Here is a 17,413-nt window from a genome sequence, read left to right on the forward strand (position 1 = left end):
GAAGAGTTTTGATGAGAACAGGCCATTCAGCCCAGCAAAGCTCATCAGTCCTATTCACCTAATTTCTCTAAAATAACCCTATGTATTACTTTCAACTACACTACTTGGTAACTTATTCTATGCATGTGAGGTTCTGTGTGTTAAGACAAACCTCCAAACATTTGTGTTTCCATTTGTGTCCCCTTGTTTTTGTTGAACTAATTTTTAAAGTAACCATTAAGGGTAGTGATGCTTTAGTGTTTCTGTTATGTTTTAAAAGGATCAATTATCTATCTATCTATCTATCTATCTATCTATCTATCTATCTATCTATCTATCTATCTATCTATCTATCTATCTATCTATCTATCTATCTATCTATCTATCTATCTATCTATCATCCCATATCTATCTATTGATTGAATACTTACATGGTAAAATTACATAAGAAATGTTATAACTATCCAATTAAGTCCTTTAAGTTAGCTAATGGCTTGTTGCCCCAACATTTAATCCAAAAATGTCTCAAAGTTGTCAAAGATTCGACTTCAGATATGAATGCTGATAGATTGTTACATATTCCAACAAAGTTTATATAATATTACTCTATTTAGGATATACTTCTTTAATTAGGTGTCGAGTAATAAGTTACATTTTGCTGCTAAATAACGTATGGTCATGGACTGTCACATTATCTCCCTCTTTTGTTCATTCCTTATTTTATCCACAGTATTTTTACAATTTGTTTTAACATGGCTGTTCATGACTACAATTCTGAATTTCTTTTTAGTTATTCAGTTCTGCTCATTTATTCTCTCAATTCACGTATAAAGTACTTTAAAATGTATTCATCCATCGTCCTTTATTCACAGTTAAGAGCTTGTAACATTTGTTTGTTTGATAAAACAATAGTGTTCTTTACAGAAATAAATAAGTACAAATAGTTAAAACACAAAAACTGGAAAATTATCAAGTTTTCATCCCCCTCTGCCAGTACACTGAACATCCCTGGCAGTTGTAGCAAACAGTTATAATTGTGGGTATATAATGACTCTAGGTGTTTCAGGATAGTTGGAGAATACAGTGATCCCTCGCTATATCGCACTTCGACTTTCGCGGCTTTACTCCATCGTGGATTTTATATGTAAGCATATCTAAATATATATCACGGATTTTTCGCTGGTTCACGGATTTCTGCAGACAATGGGTCTTTTAATTCATGGTACATGCTTCCTCAGTTGGTTTGCCCAGTTGATTTCATACAAGGGACGCTATTGGCGGATGGCTGAGAAGCTACCCAATCAGAGCATGTATTACGTATTTATTAAAACTCCTCAATGATATACGATATGCTTCCCGCGCGGTGCTTCGCATACTTAAAAGCCCGAATGGCACCTATTGATTTTTGATTGTTAGCTTTTCTCTCACTCTCTCTCTCATTCTCTGCTCCTGACAGACAGGGTGTGAGCAGAGTGGCTGTTCTGTGACCCAAGTGTGACAATATAAACGTATGGTTTTTACTTTGCAGATTTTCACATTTTGCGGGGGGTTCTGGAACGCAACCCCCACGGTCGAGGAGGGATCACTGTAATAAACAGCTGTGGTTTTGTCATAGATTTTCAGTGAGATTGAGACCAGGACTTTAACTAGCCTAGTGAAGGTCATCGTTTTTCTTCTTTTTAAGTCCTTTCACAAACGTAAGAAGGTTTAAAATCTAGAAGACCATTCAGTCTATCAAGCTTATTTGATTAAATAAGTTATTTGAAGATGATAAAGAGCTTTCTGGGCTGTGATTATTGGCATCCATTTTGTCTCCTTACTTGTTGACTACAGTCGCATCAGTAGGTTTTTAGTCATTGTGTATTTCTATATCTGAAATAATTGCTTTAACATGCTTAGTAAAGTAACAACATCTTTCATTTCTTTTCAACACTAAAAAAATCATCTTAGGGGTTTTATTAGTCTACCAACAGTTCAACGACCATAAGCACATCTAAATGCACAGAATGTGACACTTTTACACTGTACTTTTTTCCTGTTTCCTTCCTATGCCAGAATAATAATGCAGTTTTACACTGACAAAATACTTCCCTGATCCAACCCATGTCTGTTTTGAAGGCAGTGCATCATATGCAATAATAAAAGAGCCTGAAAAGAATTGTAAATGAATAAAAAAGTCTTAAAGTTGTGTAAAACACACAAATCCAGACAATTATCAGAGAAAAATACTATGAAAACCACAACATAATTTATGTTGATACTTTGCACAAGTTAATTTGCTCTATCTCCATACATATACTGCTCTCATAATTACACTTTTTTGTTGTCTTGGATATTGTGGGTGAGACCCTTTATTTTCATTTAATTTGCCTCCACGTTTGTCTGAATATCTTTTAAACCCCAGCCTACACCTTTCATTTAAAATGAATAGAGGGCCTCAGCCTCTTTGTCCTCTTCATGTGATTTACTACCTGCAGAACTGTCTCAACTCTGCACTTTTCTTCATCTCACAACATTCAAACTTGCTTCATATTTTGTACTTGTTAGCCTTTCTTTATTCCATTACATCTTGCACCGTCTCATGCATTGTATGTAGATTCAGTTTAATACCATAAAAGCATCCTTTAGAAATCAGTTTTTGAAGGTCAGAATTGATAAATAATGCATATCACCATCTTGCTGCTACTGCTGAATTTGCACCTCCATACACATACAATAGGTGACCTAACTGACAAAGTTTCTCACACACAATTGCAAAACTACATCATTTATAGGTTTCAAAGGAATAACTCCTATATTAATTTATTTCATAAACATATGCTAATTAAAACCTTTGTAATTAGCCATCTTAACAAAACATTCCATTGCCTTTACATATTATATATTGTTTATGTGTATAAATATAAATAAATATACTTTTTTTTTATTATTATTATAGATGATGTCTGTCCATAATGATTATATTACTTCAATGCAAATCCTGAAATCTCTTAAGGATCTTGCTGTGAATGCTGCTTTTCATATAGGTAGGTAAATGATTCTTAGGTTGAGGGTTTCTTTGTGTTGTATTAAAATACTTCCCACCACTATTGTTACATAAATAAGCAAGGTTTTCAGCAGAAAATGGAAATTTTTACCATACTTTATGAAACATCAATGCCTCTTTGAAATCTTGTATCATATAACTAAAGCTCCTCTACTTGGCTTTACAGATACTTGGCAAAGTCAAATGAATGTCTTGGATCAACACAATGACATTTTTAACAGATCAGATTTTAGAATTTATTTTTTATTTTACATTTCCCAGTGATGTGTTTAGTTGATAAGTGCTTGAGTGATTTTTGACTATCTCCACATTAACAGACAAATGTAAAATTTTCATATAATCACTTCGTTTGGTTTTATTTTCGTCTCAGTAAAAAACAAGACCAAACAGTTTGAAGTCTGGATCCCATCCGTTAAAGATGTAGTGATTGTACTTATCAACATGGGTGCCTCCTTTGAAAACTTGTTTCCTCATCAAAATATACAACCAGAATTTACAGAAGATGACATTTTGTAAGTGTATTTTTAATGGACTACTTTTGTTACTTTTATTTTGATTTTTCATCTTTCGTGGTAGATAAATTCAGCCTTCTGTCACTGATAATACTTAATTGCAGGATGATAATACTTGTTAAGTAAGAAGTACAGTTTATCTTTTAATTCTCCAAACAGCCATGTTTTTATTTTAAATATTTTTTTTAAATATAAGATGTCTTCTCAGTGCCAAGCTGGGAAAAAGACCTAGTGTGTTAGCATAATCTATTTGCTACAGCATTTTTGGCAAATAAAAAAAATCATGAGTCGGCTAATTTCCTTTATTCTATAACTTCACCAAATTCAATCAAATCATTTAAAAATGTTTTTAATATTTTAAGATACTTAGTTTTTCTGTAGTAGGGGTTGTTTTTTACCTATAAATTTTGGTATATTGAAATGTGTATTCTTAGCAGATACCTACTGCTCTAGATGTACCATCCTGCCAGGTGTCAGCATTTTAACTAAATGGGAATGATTAGTGATTGAGAGGGTCAGTTGGTCAGTGATCTTTGCATTCTATATTTACAGATACAAAAGACAGGGCGGCACGGTGGTGCAGTGGTAGCACTGCTGCCTCGCAGTAAGGAGACCTGGGTTCGCTTCCCGGGTCCTCCGTGCATGGAGTTTGCATGTTCTCCCCGTGTCTGCGTGGGTTTCCTCCGAGTGCTCTGGTTTCCTCCCACCGTCCAAAGACATGCAGGTTAGGTAGATTGGCAATCCTAAATTGTCCCTGGTGTGTGGGTGTGTGTCCTGAAGTGGGCTGGTGCCCTGCCCTGGATTTGTTCCTGCCTTGTGCCCTGTGCTGGCTGGGATTGGCTCCAGCAGACCCCCGTGACCCCCCTGTGTTAGGATATAGTGGGTTGGAAAATGACTGACTGACTAATATAGAAGACGCAGAATGCAAAAAAAATTGTTGCACCTTGGTTTTTTTCTTAATATCGAATCTAATTGAAAATTCAATATATTAAAGTATTTATGTATATTTGTTACAAACTTATATGCACAAGAAGAAAAATTTTAAAGACTAAACTATTTATTTGTCAGCAGATATCTTTAAAGTCAAAATGAGAAGTGTGTGGTGTATGCATAAATAATCAGCCATGCTAATTAATATTTGGTTGAGCTGCTTTATACCACAGCAGTAACTCGAGTCTTTTAGTGCTAGTTAGGAGCAATTTTTGCACATTCTTCTTCACAGATTTGGTCTTTCTGGTTTCTGTGATAATAGCATTTAAAGTTCGGCAACATTTGGAAGTATTTAAACAATCTGAATTATTTGAAAACAAACAATATTATTACTTGCATGATGGATTATCCTAATAATTAATTGAATGGCTTAAAATCACTTCCAGATGAGTTATGTGTTATTCTAACTGCCACTTGATGAATAAGCTGAAATTTAGCATATAGAGTAAACAAGTATGTAAAGCAAGGTCTGTTTTTTGACGGTTTATTGTAAGTTTATTTGTGATGTGGTCATCTTTGATGTGAAATTCAAGCTCAGTTGTCTGTTTGGAGTTTTTATGTTCCTTTTTTGTCTGCATAGGGTTTCCTTCCACATCTCCAAAGTTATGTGTATGTTAGACTAAATAGCAAATCTAGATTAGCCCTGTACTATGTGTTGTTTGCATATACATAAATGGACCCTATGATAGTCTGGTTCTTGCCCTTGAGTTGGATTGAATGGCTTTGAGAATGTTATATGTAAACTTTGAGCAAAATTAACAAATAGTGTACAGTAGCTATTCTAAATTTGTATTCAGTATTTGAGATTATTGTGGTACTTTTATTAACAATGATAAATGTTTCTGCCATAGTAACAAATGAGAAGTTCACCTTTCCTATTTAGTGATATGTACTGTATAAATAAATTAGGTATTCAGTGTCTGTAATTCTTGAACAAGTTATTTTCCTCATATTCATTTGATTTTTCTGTCATTTTTCAAAAATCTAGGCAGTGTACAAATATAATAGCTAAGAAGACTGCTGCTGAAATTTCAGAAAATGATCCTGATTTTTTTCATGAACACAATTTAGTCAATGTAATTAAGGTAGGCTATTAAAGTGGCTGTTAAGAGAAGTTTTTTTTCCAGTTTTGCAGCCTTTAGTTTCTTTATAATAAAATTATAGTATAAACATTCATTCAAAATAAGTTGAATTATTGCTGCATCAAAGATGACCCAGTTTCAATGTTTTCCTCATATGTGACAACTAAAAGGGTGTCTCTTTAGAGAAGAGTGAACAGAAAAAAAACCTTTATGGGATTGCACATTTTCATATCTGACTAAGACAACTTTTGTCTGTGTTTTATAAATCCAATGCAGACATTTGTGACGCGCATATGACTTGTGTCTGAATATTTGAATCATAATTACCGGATGATTTACATGCTGCAATTGATTTTTGCATCACTCTGTATGCAACCTTTGTCATAAATCTGTGTTAAGAATCAAAGTCGAGGACAGTAAAGGCCATGTTGCAATGGGATAGCAAATTTAAAATGTTCCTGCTGCGATCATTTTATGTTCAAATGAATATCGGCAGAATACACTGAATATGCCACAAAGGGACATGGTTACTGTTTCAAAAAAATGAAAAGCCTTTAAAGAAAAATTTATGAAAGAAGAAGACTTTAATCAGCTATGTGACTGTGGAAAACTTAACGAGTAAGTCTTAATTATGAGTGAAAGGACTACCTGTTAACCAGTACAATTACTTAACTTGTTTGTTTCATTAAAAAGCTAACCTGAAGAAACATATCCAGAGTTCAAGGGTTTTATTCAATTCAGAAAGTATTCACAGCGCATCACTTTTTCCACATTTTGTTATGTTACAGCCTTATTCCAAAATGGATTAAATTCATTTTTTTACTCAGAATTCTACACACAACACCCCATAATGACAACGTGAAAAAAGTTTACTTGAGGTTTTTGCAAATTTATTAAAAATAAAAAAACTGAGAAATCACATGTACATAAGTATTCACAGCCTTTGCTCAATACTTTGTTGATGCACCTTTGGCAGTAATTACAGCCTCAAGTCTTTTGAATATGATGCCACATGCTTGGCACACCTATCCTTGGCCAGTTTCGCCCATTCCTCTTTGCAGCACCTCTCAAGCTCCATCAGGTTGGATGGGAAGCGTCAGTGCACAGCCATTTTAAGATCTCTCCAGAGATGCTCAATCGGATTCAAGTCTGGGCTCTGGCTGGGCCACTCAAGGACATTCACAGAGTTGTCCTAAAGCCACTCCTTAGATATCTTGGCTGTGTGCTTAGGGTCGTTGTCCTGCTGAAAGATGAACCGTCTCCCCAGTCTGAGGTCAAGAGCACTGTGGAGCAGGTTTTCATCCAGGATGTCTCTGCACATTGCTGCGGTCATCTTTCCCTTTATCCTGACTAGTCTCCCAGTTCCTGCCACTGAAAAACATCCCCACAGCATAATGCTGCCAACACCATGCTTCATTGTAGGGATGGTATTGGCCTGGTGATGAGCAGTGCCTGGTTTCCTCCGAATGTGACACCTGGCATTCACACCAAAGAGTTCAATCTTTGTCTCATCAGACCAGAGAATTTTGTTTCTCATGGTCTGAGAGTCCTTCAAGTGCCTTTTGGGAAACTCCAGGCGGGCTGCCATGTGCCTTTTACTTCTGTCCGGCCACTCTACCATACAGGCCTGATTGGTGGATTGCTGCAGAGATGGTTGTCCTTCTGGAAGGTTCTCCTCTCTCCACAGAGGACCTCTAGAGCTCTGACAGAGTGACCATCGGGTTCTTGGTCACTTGCCTGACTAAGGCCTTTCTCCCCTGATCGCTCAGTTTAGATGGCCGGCCAGCTCTAGAAAGAGTCCTGGTGGTTTCGAACTTCCATTTAAGGATGATGGAGGACACTGTGCTCATTGGGACCTTCAAAGCAGCAGAAATTTTTCTGTAACCTTCCCCAGATTTGTGCCTCGAGACAATCCTGTCTCGGAGGTCTACAGACAATTCCTTTGACTTCATGCTTGGTTTGAGCTCTGACATGAACTGTCAACTGTGGGACCTTATATAGACAGGTGTGTGCCTTTCCAAATCATGTCCAATCACCTGAATTTACCACAGGTGGACTCCAATTAAGCTGCAGAAACATCTCAAGGATGATCAGGGGAAACAGGATGCACCTGAGCTCAGTTTTGACCTTCATTGCAAAGCTGTGAATACTTATGTACATGTGATTTCTCAATTTTTTTAATAAATTTGCAAAAACCCCAAGTAAACTTTTTTCACGTTGTCATTATGGGGTGTTGTGTGTAGAATTCTGAGGAAAAAATGAATTTAATCCATTTTGGAATAAGGCTGTAACATAACAAAATGTGGAAAAAGTGATGCGCTGTGAATACTTTCCGGATGCACTGTATGCATGTGGAATATATTCATGATAGATGTCTGTAAACATAAAGGAACTGGGTTTCTTATAAAAACTGAATATGAGCTAGTAATCTGAACATTTCATTTTATGTTTCCGTGTAATAATTGTTACTTGAATGATCAAACTTTATAAATAAGAATTATGCACCTGATAACTGTTTCTTAAATTATCAAATGTTGTAAATAATAAGAATTATGTAACTGAACTATGTAGAAGAAAAATTTTCACGAAGCATTCTCTTTGATAAGAACTTTATTTCAATACCAGTATTTTTGCTTTTTAGTATGTTGTCCTGTGCACATCCCTGTGCCCCAATGTTTACTGTGACCAAGAACTGGTACTGCTTATGAGCATCTTCTGTCGAATCAGCCTCGAGAAGGAATTTAGACAATTCCCAATGCAAGAAATACGTATTCTCCTATACAGCCTGCTAAGCAACATTAAAAACTGGGATATACAGGTGAATACTCTTCTGAACGGTTTATAGAATTTTGAGATTTCCCTGTTAAATGAGTCACGGACTATTTGTAGGTTCCACGTTATTTCAATTAGAAAAAAAAATGGATCCACATTTTTGTGTAGCTTTGTATTATCTGAGTTTTGCTTATATGTAACATGTCTTTGATAGTAGGCCACAAGTTGTATGATGTATAAACTTTATTCAGCTTATCCAATACAAAAGATAAGCTGTTGAATATATGTGTATTTCTTAAATTCGTTATTTGGGGACTTTTGGATATGCTGATGACTTTTATCATTGTATTGTTGGTTTGGGTTTATGTTTTATATCCATGAAGTTAACCAAATCTTATTCCCTGCAGTTGACATTGTTATGGGAATTTATAAAGTAGTCCAAAAAAGTATATACAACTCTAGGGCCACAGGTTAGCTTTTTTGTTGTAGTAAGTTTCTGTCATGCTATCTGTTTTATTCCCTTAGGGCTTGCTTGCATCACTCAAGGTTTATTTTTATTACTATTTTTATTGAGTTCTTTTACAGTTTAGTTCTGTTTTGTAAAATTATAGAACACTATGGTGGTTTGGTGGGCCAGCTATTGTGGGTTATTGGACCATGTAGAGCTGGATCGAAAGCGTGGTTCGCATTGCCCGCAGTATGTCAGACTTCCCTGTCACTGATTCTGTTCATGATTTTTTGGGACAGAATTTCTAGGTACAGCCAAAAACTAGTTTATAAGTCTAGTTTGGTGGCCTCAGAATCGCATGTCTGCTTTTTTGCAAGTGATGTGGTCCTGCTGGCTTTTTTTGGACTGTGACCTCCACGAGGGTGGTTTGCAGCCAGAGGTGAAGTGGCTGGGATAAGGATCAGCACCTGCAAGTCCAAGGCCATGGTTACCAGTCAGAAAAGGGTGGAGAGCCCTCCCTGGGTTGTGGGTGGATACTGCCTCAAGTGGCAGAATTTAGTGATCTTGTTCATGATTGAGGGAAGGAGACAAAAGATCAACAGGCAGATCAGACCGACGTCCACATAACCACTAGGTCATAAAGAAAGATGGAGCTGAGCCGAAAGACAAAGCTCTCAATTTACTGGTTAATCTACATTGCTACCCACACCTACAGTCACGAGCTGTGGTTAGTGATTGAAAGTACTAGATCAAAGATATAAATGGCAGAAATAAGCTTCCTTTGCAAGGTGTCTGAGTTCAGCCTTATAGTTGGGCGAGAAGTGCAGAGGCTTAGGAGGATCTCAAAGCAGAGTCCCTGCTCTTCTGCATTAAAAGGAGCCTGTTGAGGTGGTTCAGGCATCTGATTAGGATGCCTTTTGGACTCCTCCCTGGAGAGCTGTTACGGGCATGTCCAACCAGAAGGAGTCCTCGGGGGCAGACCCAGTACATACTGAAGAGATTATATTTATCTGCTAGTCTGGTAATGCCACATGGCAGATTTGGGGGAGGTGACATGAAAAAGGGATGTCTGGGCATCTATGCTTAAACTGTTGCCCCACAACCTGGATCTGGATAAATGGCAGATAATGGATGAATGGATGGACGGACTATGGTGGTTTCTTTGGTTGATATCCTGCTCTAAATGAGCTGTAGTTTAAAAGTCTGTTTTATATCTTATTGAGTGTTTTCCAGGAGAACCAATATACATTTTGACTATGGTCCATAGGCAAAAGATGTCCAAGAGAGTTAAGTTTCTTCCTTTTCCTACATGAAACAGCTATGTCAGGCAGCAAGGTTCTATAGGGAAGGTAGAAATAGAGAAGTGCCAGTCCGTGGGTTTTCCATATTGCTTTTTGCTGTAGTAATTTCAAAAACAACATTGTTTGGTTGTTCCACAGATTGTTGCTGTTCTGTTTTCTGTTTTATCCATAGTACAAAAATGTGCCTTTTATATTTATTTTTATTTCAATTTTTTCTAAGCTACCAAACTTGTTTTTGACGTTAACTGAATATGCAGACCATCACCATGACCTTCGCAAATTGGTTCAGTTATTTCCCAGCGCCTCAGTTCGTGGAAAGTAAGTAGCTGAAATAATTGGATTTGTTTTATATTTGGTCTTAGCCTTGCTTCTTGAATAGGCTTTGGTTCCATACAAGTCTGTAATGTAAAACATAAGTTCAGAAAATGGATGGATGCCAGTTTTTTCAATAATATACAATATGAGAAATTATGATGGGGACTTGGGAACTGTACTGGTTAACGTTGCTGCCTCACTGATCCAGCATCCTGAGCTTGAATAACTTGCCTAATTAACATGTTTTTGGGATTTGCTTTTTTATTCTCATCTCTGCATGAATTTTCTCTAGGGACTACAAGGGTGCGTGCATGAGAGGAACCTGTTGTGAACTTGTAACATTTTCTGACATTGTTCCACCTTAGCAATGGATGTTTCTAGGATTGGCACTGCTGTCACACAAAAATCCTGAATTATGTGGGTTTATAAATGTAGCTGATTTAGTTTTCAAATTCTAGTTGGTTAATTTCTGCTGAAGTTTCTTTTGTGTGGACTTGCACAGGCTACACATGTCAAAATAAAATAAGACACAGAATTAAATAAAGACATAATTTGTTTCCTTTATGTATTGGTATTTGCTGAACTGGTTTCATTGGATTGGGCTGTTAATCTCACCTGCAAAAAGATAAGGATTCCAGACTGGAGCAGAAGCACACTTTGAAAATGTGTTAACATTTTTTTCCCATGTTTTACAGACAGTTAAGGCACCATCTTAGCCTGGCAATCATCTCCAAACTTTTGAACAAGAGATGTACTTATAAATGTGAGGTTTCAAATTTACAGGTATGAGTGACACCTGAAGTTATGCTAAAATCTTTGATGTAAGCAGTGGCCTTCAGACCTTTATAGTGTTAGGTGTTCTCTCACAAAAGTCATTTTGAAAAAATGCTAAAATAATCTCAAAGATACCTGTCAGCATTAAAACTAATTTCCACAGAAGCCCTTAAAAAAGTTTTACTTTCAGATGCAGTGAATAGAAATAATAACATTTATACAAGATACTGTTTAAAAAAAGATCAGTTTTGTTTCCATTTATATTGCTGCAAGGCACATGAATTACTCTGTCAGAATTTCCATTTATTAAACTTAATGTATAAGTGAGGCAGACTTACACATGCATACCATTTTCTTAATATCTGAGTGGTTTTTGGTCTGGTTTTTAATGGTGTATCCTAACCTGCTAGCATCCTGTCAGTAGTTGGTTCATGCCATGTCATATGCTTAACACTAGAATTACCAGAGCCTACGAAAAAACTCGTAATTCCGTCCCACCTTAAACTGCTTCTTAAATCCCTTCACACCTCTCCGCCAGCGTCCTTTGTCTTCTAAATGTGCTGATAAAGAGAAGCCGGCTATTCCATCCCCCCACCAATTTAGAACGTGCACGAACTTCTCTCAGCTCATGCCTTGATTGAGTATCTGGGAGTGAAGTGGAGTTTTAGAGTGGAAATAATAGATCGTTGTTTGGAACACACGCATTTCATGTCTGTTCCGTTTCTACAGTAATCTGTGTCAACACATTGTTAAAACAGAAACTTTTTTATATTCTAGTAGTAGATGACAAAATGTAGGCATAAACTATATAATGTATGAAGCCTGAAGTCCAAATAGCAAAGAAACATTTTCACAAGAATAACACAATTGCACTTTTATTCAAACATATAACTGCAGAAACAAAAGCCGCCTTAACATGCGACATTGACACCAGTTTACTGTAACTGACTCCGTGGCTCAATAGACTCAGCCCCGCTTGGGAATCAAGGGGTCGCGGTTCGATCCTGCCTCCGCTTTGAGAAGTAAACTGCTCTTGTCTTACTGTTTTAGAATAAAAGCATACTTTTGATTTCAGTCTGTAACAGCCGGTGCAGTTTATGATCCTTGTAAAGGTTAGCTTTTTTTATTCACTTTTCACTCTCTCAGTCGCGTTCAGAATCAATCCATACAACCCCATCTGACACGGCTGTTTTCACTAAAGACGCTATAGCTCTGCAGTGTACCACGATGCATACTAACGACAAATCACCCCGGTTCTGACACACAAACGCTGGCGGCTGCCTTCTTCATATCTCACCGTCACTTGCTTTTCGCTTTATTGAGTGTTCCTGCCAGTCCCCGCATGTTGCTGTATGCTTTTTCTTTGTACTACAGGACATGCAGAGGAAAGAATGGTAAAGACCAGTAACTTCGCGCTATATGCAATCATCAGACACTCCCCATCTGCCCGTGTCGCTCAAGCACAGGAACATATATTGGTGTAAAAGTATAACAAAAGTGCACTTTTTCCATCGCTTTTCCTGTAAGAAGCAGTGTACACACTTCTCTCTATCCAGCATACAGCAACATGCGGGACTGGCAGGAACACTCAATAAAACTGAATAAAAAGAAAATCAAGTGACGGTGAGATACGAAGAAGGCAGCTTCGCCAGCGCCTGTGTGTCAGAACCGGTGGGGGCGTTAGTATGCATCGTGGTACAACGCAGAGCTACTATAGCGCCTGTATTCTGTTTCTTTTGTACTCCAGGGCACGCAGAGGAGAGAATAGTAAAGAGCAGTAAGTTCGGCGCTATATGCAATCATCAGACACTCCCCATCTGCCCGTTGTTTTGTTATACTTTTCAATACTTTTATACTGCTCAAACGGGCATGCTCAAAAATACACGTAATGCCACGAAAAGTGCACGCAGACACTTCATTTCGCAAACAAAACAAGTGCACTTTTATTCAAAACTACCTGTATAACCAAGAAAAAGAAAGCAAGTTACAGTAGGCGATTGATACGACAGCTTGCATGGTGCAATGCTAAGAAGTGCAGATTTTCATTCCGGTTATATAAAATCATCACATTCAAATATTAACAGTTCCCACACACCCAAGGACCGTCCTTCCTACATTTACGACACACGTACTTGTTGCGTGTACACACCTCTCTGTGCTATGGTTTCTATTACACTGAATGAGCACCTGACACTGTACTTTCTTCCCTGGGGAAGGTCCCGATCAGAGAATTTCCAGTTCCTGCATAAATTCACACCCGATCTGACGCTGTTCGCTTTCAAATAATATTGCATTAGTGCGATTATATTTTCACATATATTGTCTTTCTTTCAGGTGTGTAATAGAAACCACAGCATAGAGAGAAGTGTGTACACTGCTTCTTACAGGAAAAGGCGATGGAAAAAGTGCACTTGAATAAAAGTGCACTTTTGTTATACTTTTACACCAATATATGTTCCTGTGTTTGAACGACACGGGCAGATGGGGAGTGTCTGATGATTGCATATAGCGCGGTTACTGGTCTTTACCATTCTTTCCTCTGCATGTCCTGTAGTACAAAAGAAAAGCATACAGCAACATGCGGGACTGGCAGGAACACTCAATAAAACGAAAAGCAAGTGACGGTGAGATACGAAGAAGGCAGCTTCGCCAGCGTTTGTGTGTCAGAACCGGGGTGATTGTGCGTTAGTATGCATCGTGGTACACTGCAGAGCTATAGCGCCTTTAGTGAAAACAGCCGTGTCAGATGGGGTTGTATGGATTGATTCTGAACGCGACTGAGAGAGTGAAAAGTGAATAAAAAAAAAAAAGCTAACCTTTACAAGGATCATAAATTGCACCGCTGTTACAGACTGAAATCAAATGTATGCTTTTATTCTAAAACAGTAAGACTAAGAGCAGTTTACTTCTCAAAACGGGGGGCAGGATCGAACCCGCGACCCTTGATTCAAGCGGGGCTGAGTCTATTGAGCCACGGAGTCAGTTACAGTAAAGTGGTGTCAATGTCGCATGTTAAGGCGGCTTTTTGTTTCTGCAGTTATATGTTTGAATAAAAGTGCAATTGTGTTATTCTTGTGAAAATGTTTCTTTGCTATTTGGACTTCAGGCTTCGTACATTATATACTTTATGCCTACATTTTGTCATCTACTACTAGAATATAAAAAAGTTTCTGTTTTAACAATGTGTTGACACAGATTACTGTAGAAACGGAACAGACATGAAATGCGTGTGTTCCAAACAACGATCTATTATTTCCACTCTAAAACTCCACTTCACTCCCAGATACTCAATCAAGGCCTGAGCTGAGAGAAGTTCGTGCACGTTCTAAATTGGTGGGGATGGAATAGCCGGCTTCTCTTTATCAGCACATTTAGAAGACAAAGGGCGCTGGCGGAGAGGTGTGAAGGGATTTAAGAAGCAGTTTAAGGTGGGACGGAATTACGAGTTTTTTCGTAGGCTCTGGTAATTCTAGTGTTAATGGTTCAAGAATGTTGTGTTACCTATAGTTCAGAAAACTGCTAAAAAACAAATTATTCTCCTGCAAAATGTCACACTTGGGATAAAACATTTTACTAATACAAGCACCATGTAACACTAGTGTATGCCTTGCAAAACTGTGTGATTTACAGCTGAACATATAGCAGGGCTTCTTTTTCCATGTTTCTTTATATGGTATTCCTTTTTGATTTGTAAAATGTCTTTTGACAGCACCTTTCTGTGAAGTAATTAAATAAAAATTAAAGGCAGAAGATTTTTTAATACCAAATACTGCAATAAGATCCTTTCATTTTCTGCAACAAACATTTTGTTTGTTCTTATTTTAAAGTTTAACATAGGCAATTATTTCTGTATTATGATAATTTACTTTCATGTTTAAGGAACATTTTTGTTTTTCTACACCTTGAGCAAAATCCATGAAGTAGCTGACATTTACTTTGAGCTGTGTGTGATTTGTACTGTTAGTACAACCTAAACCCCTTTTTTTTTTTTTTTTTTTTTTTATAACCTTAGATATCAGAACTTCGTCCGTACTTGATAAGAATGAAACCCTCGTCTCTCTTAAAGTCCCTTGAAGCTGCACAAGAAGGCTCTCCAAACCAACTGTCTGTAGACACCCTGGATCATGAGGTTAGAGTATTGTATGGATTGTGATCTGTGTAGTTTCATTCTGAAAGAGACCTAAAAGAAAAGTCCATTTTAATATTTATATGCAATTGTTTTTATGTTTGACAGTTATTTTCCTCTTCATAAAATATTAAAGAGAGTACAGTAGAAAATGCAGTGATTTTATGAGTGCTCATGATAACAAGTTCAAATCATAACAATTTTTCATATCAAGTAGATTATACAATTGTTTAAGTCATTATTGTGGTAGTAACCATTTTGTCTTTCTTATGAATCTTCACAAAAGCTGTACCTGCTAAAAGTGTTGTAAACCTGAATTGTGTTCATGGTAGAATCACCTGCATTTATGTTTTGAAGTTCTTTAGAACTATTTTGATTCATCATTGCTTTGATTTATCAGATGGCTGATTTTCCTTTAATTTTTCATGTTGTGTAGTATTTGATGTAAGCCTGTAATAAAACAAAATTTGTACATTTTGTTACAGGCATATTATTTGGCTTACAGCCTATTGGTACTTGCTAATGAAGTTGTCAACATTGACTCTCTTCCGTCTAATCAAAGGGTAAGGCAATTAATACATTTTTTTAATTATTCAATGGCAAATATTTTATCAGTATCCGATATAACTGTTATTTCCACTCTCCCAGCCATAATACATGAGATGGCCAGAAGTTTGTGAACATTTGACCATCACACCCATATGAAATTCTACCCTATATCAAGCACCCCCCACCCTGCAGCTATAATAGTCTTAACTACTCTGGGAAGGCTTTCTACAAGATTTTGGAATGTGTCTGTGGAAATTTGTGCCAATTCAGCCAAAAGAGCATTTGTGAGATTGGGTACTGATGTTGGACAAGAACATATAGCTCGCAATCAGTGTTCACATTCAACTTAAAGGTCAATCCAGTAGGGTTGAGGTCAGGGCTCATTGCAGACCACTCAAGTTCCTCAACAACAAACTCGTCACACCATGTCTTTTATAGGCCTGGTTTTGTGCACAGGGGAACAGTCAAGCTGGAATAGAAAAGGGCCCTCCCTGAACTATTGCTGGAAAGTTGGAAGCACACAAATGAGTAAAATACCTTTGTATGCTGTAGCAGTAACAGTACTCTTCACTGGATCCAAGGGGCATTGCCCAACCCCTAATAAACAGGGCCAGAATAAGCAGAACTAATTTACATGTGTATATAAAAATAAATACAGTATCTCTCTATTATGAAAAAAAATCTTGGAAAGTTGGAAGGAGATGAGACGTATTTTTTTCTTAGAGAGACACTTTCACGTCCCACGAGACAAGTCTTTGAGCCAAGAGATTTAACAACGCCTGGGGCCGGAAATAAAACAAAGAGTTGATGACCAAGTAGATTGTCGTAAAGAATTTAAAAACGTTGGTGCAGTACACATGCAGAGCAGGTTAGAGATAATGGAAGTACGAAAATTTCGAAAGTCTCGAAAAAAGGATAGTGAAGATTGCATTAGTGCAAACAAACGGAAATTACCACTCGGTGAAATAACGAAACAGCGAAAAGAGATCAAGTATATTGTTCTGATTTAAACTTTAAGTCTGAGACTTATTGATCGTCTAATTTGTGTTGCCATCAGGGCAAAAAAAAGTAGTGTTTTTTCCCAATGAAGAGGTGTATCTGTGAGAATTAAAAGATTTGCTGTTTGGTGAAAGTGAAATCCCGTGAGAGAAATCATTTCTCATTTGTGTGAATGAATGCTATTGTCAGACATATTTCTTGTAGAGAGAGAAACAGTATTCACTCATGGGCAGTTATACGTTGCATTGTCACGATGTAATTCCAAACCCGGAATCAAAATTCAATGCGTTATGGATGAAAAGGTAAAAGCGAAAAGATATTGAATATATGGACATAGGTGATATAGTGTGCTGCGCTAGATGAAGAGCCAGCAGCAGCGAAGAAACTATACAGTGGACCCGAACTAATTTCCCCCATAGGATTGTATGAAAATACAGTTTGTACGGTCTGGAACAGATTAATTGTATGTAAATATATTTTTTCAAGATTTTTAAGCACAAAAAGTTAATTGTACCATAGA

At 37.2% G+C, this 17,413-nt stretch overlaps 1 protein-coding gene across 1 annotated transcript in view; it reads left to right on the forward strand.

Annotated features, from left to right (window-relative positions):
• Positions 1-17,413, forward strand: part of slf2 (SMC5-SMC6 complex localization factor 2) — a 62,842-nt gene that overhangs the window by 31,741 nt on the left and 13,688 nt on the right. The window contains exons 10-17 of the mRNA XM_039775405.1: positions 2,918-3,005; positions 3,396-3,537; positions 5,516-5,612; positions 8,251-8,427; positions 10,351-10,448; positions 11,141-11,228; positions 15,232-15,348; positions 15,831-15,908. Of these exons, the coding sequence (XP_039631339.1) occupies positions 2,918-3,005; positions 3,396-3,537; positions 5,516-5,612; positions 8,251-8,427; positions 10,351-10,448; positions 11,141-11,228; positions 15,232-15,348; positions 15,831-15,908 (885 nt within the window). The remainder of the gene's footprint in view (positions 1-2,917; positions 3,006-3,395; positions 3,538-5,515; positions 5,613-8,250; positions 8,428-10,350; positions 10,449-11,140; positions 11,229-15,231; positions 15,349-15,830; positions 15,909-17,413) is intronic.

The sequence above is a fragment of the Polypterus senegalus genome, chromosome 1 (assembly GCF_016835505.1).
Source record: "Polypterus senegalus isolate Bchr_013 chromosome 1, ASM1683550v1, whole genome shotgun sequence".
NCBI lineage: Eukaryota > Metazoa > Chordata > Cladistia > Polypteriformes > Polypteridae > Polypterus > Polypterus senegalus.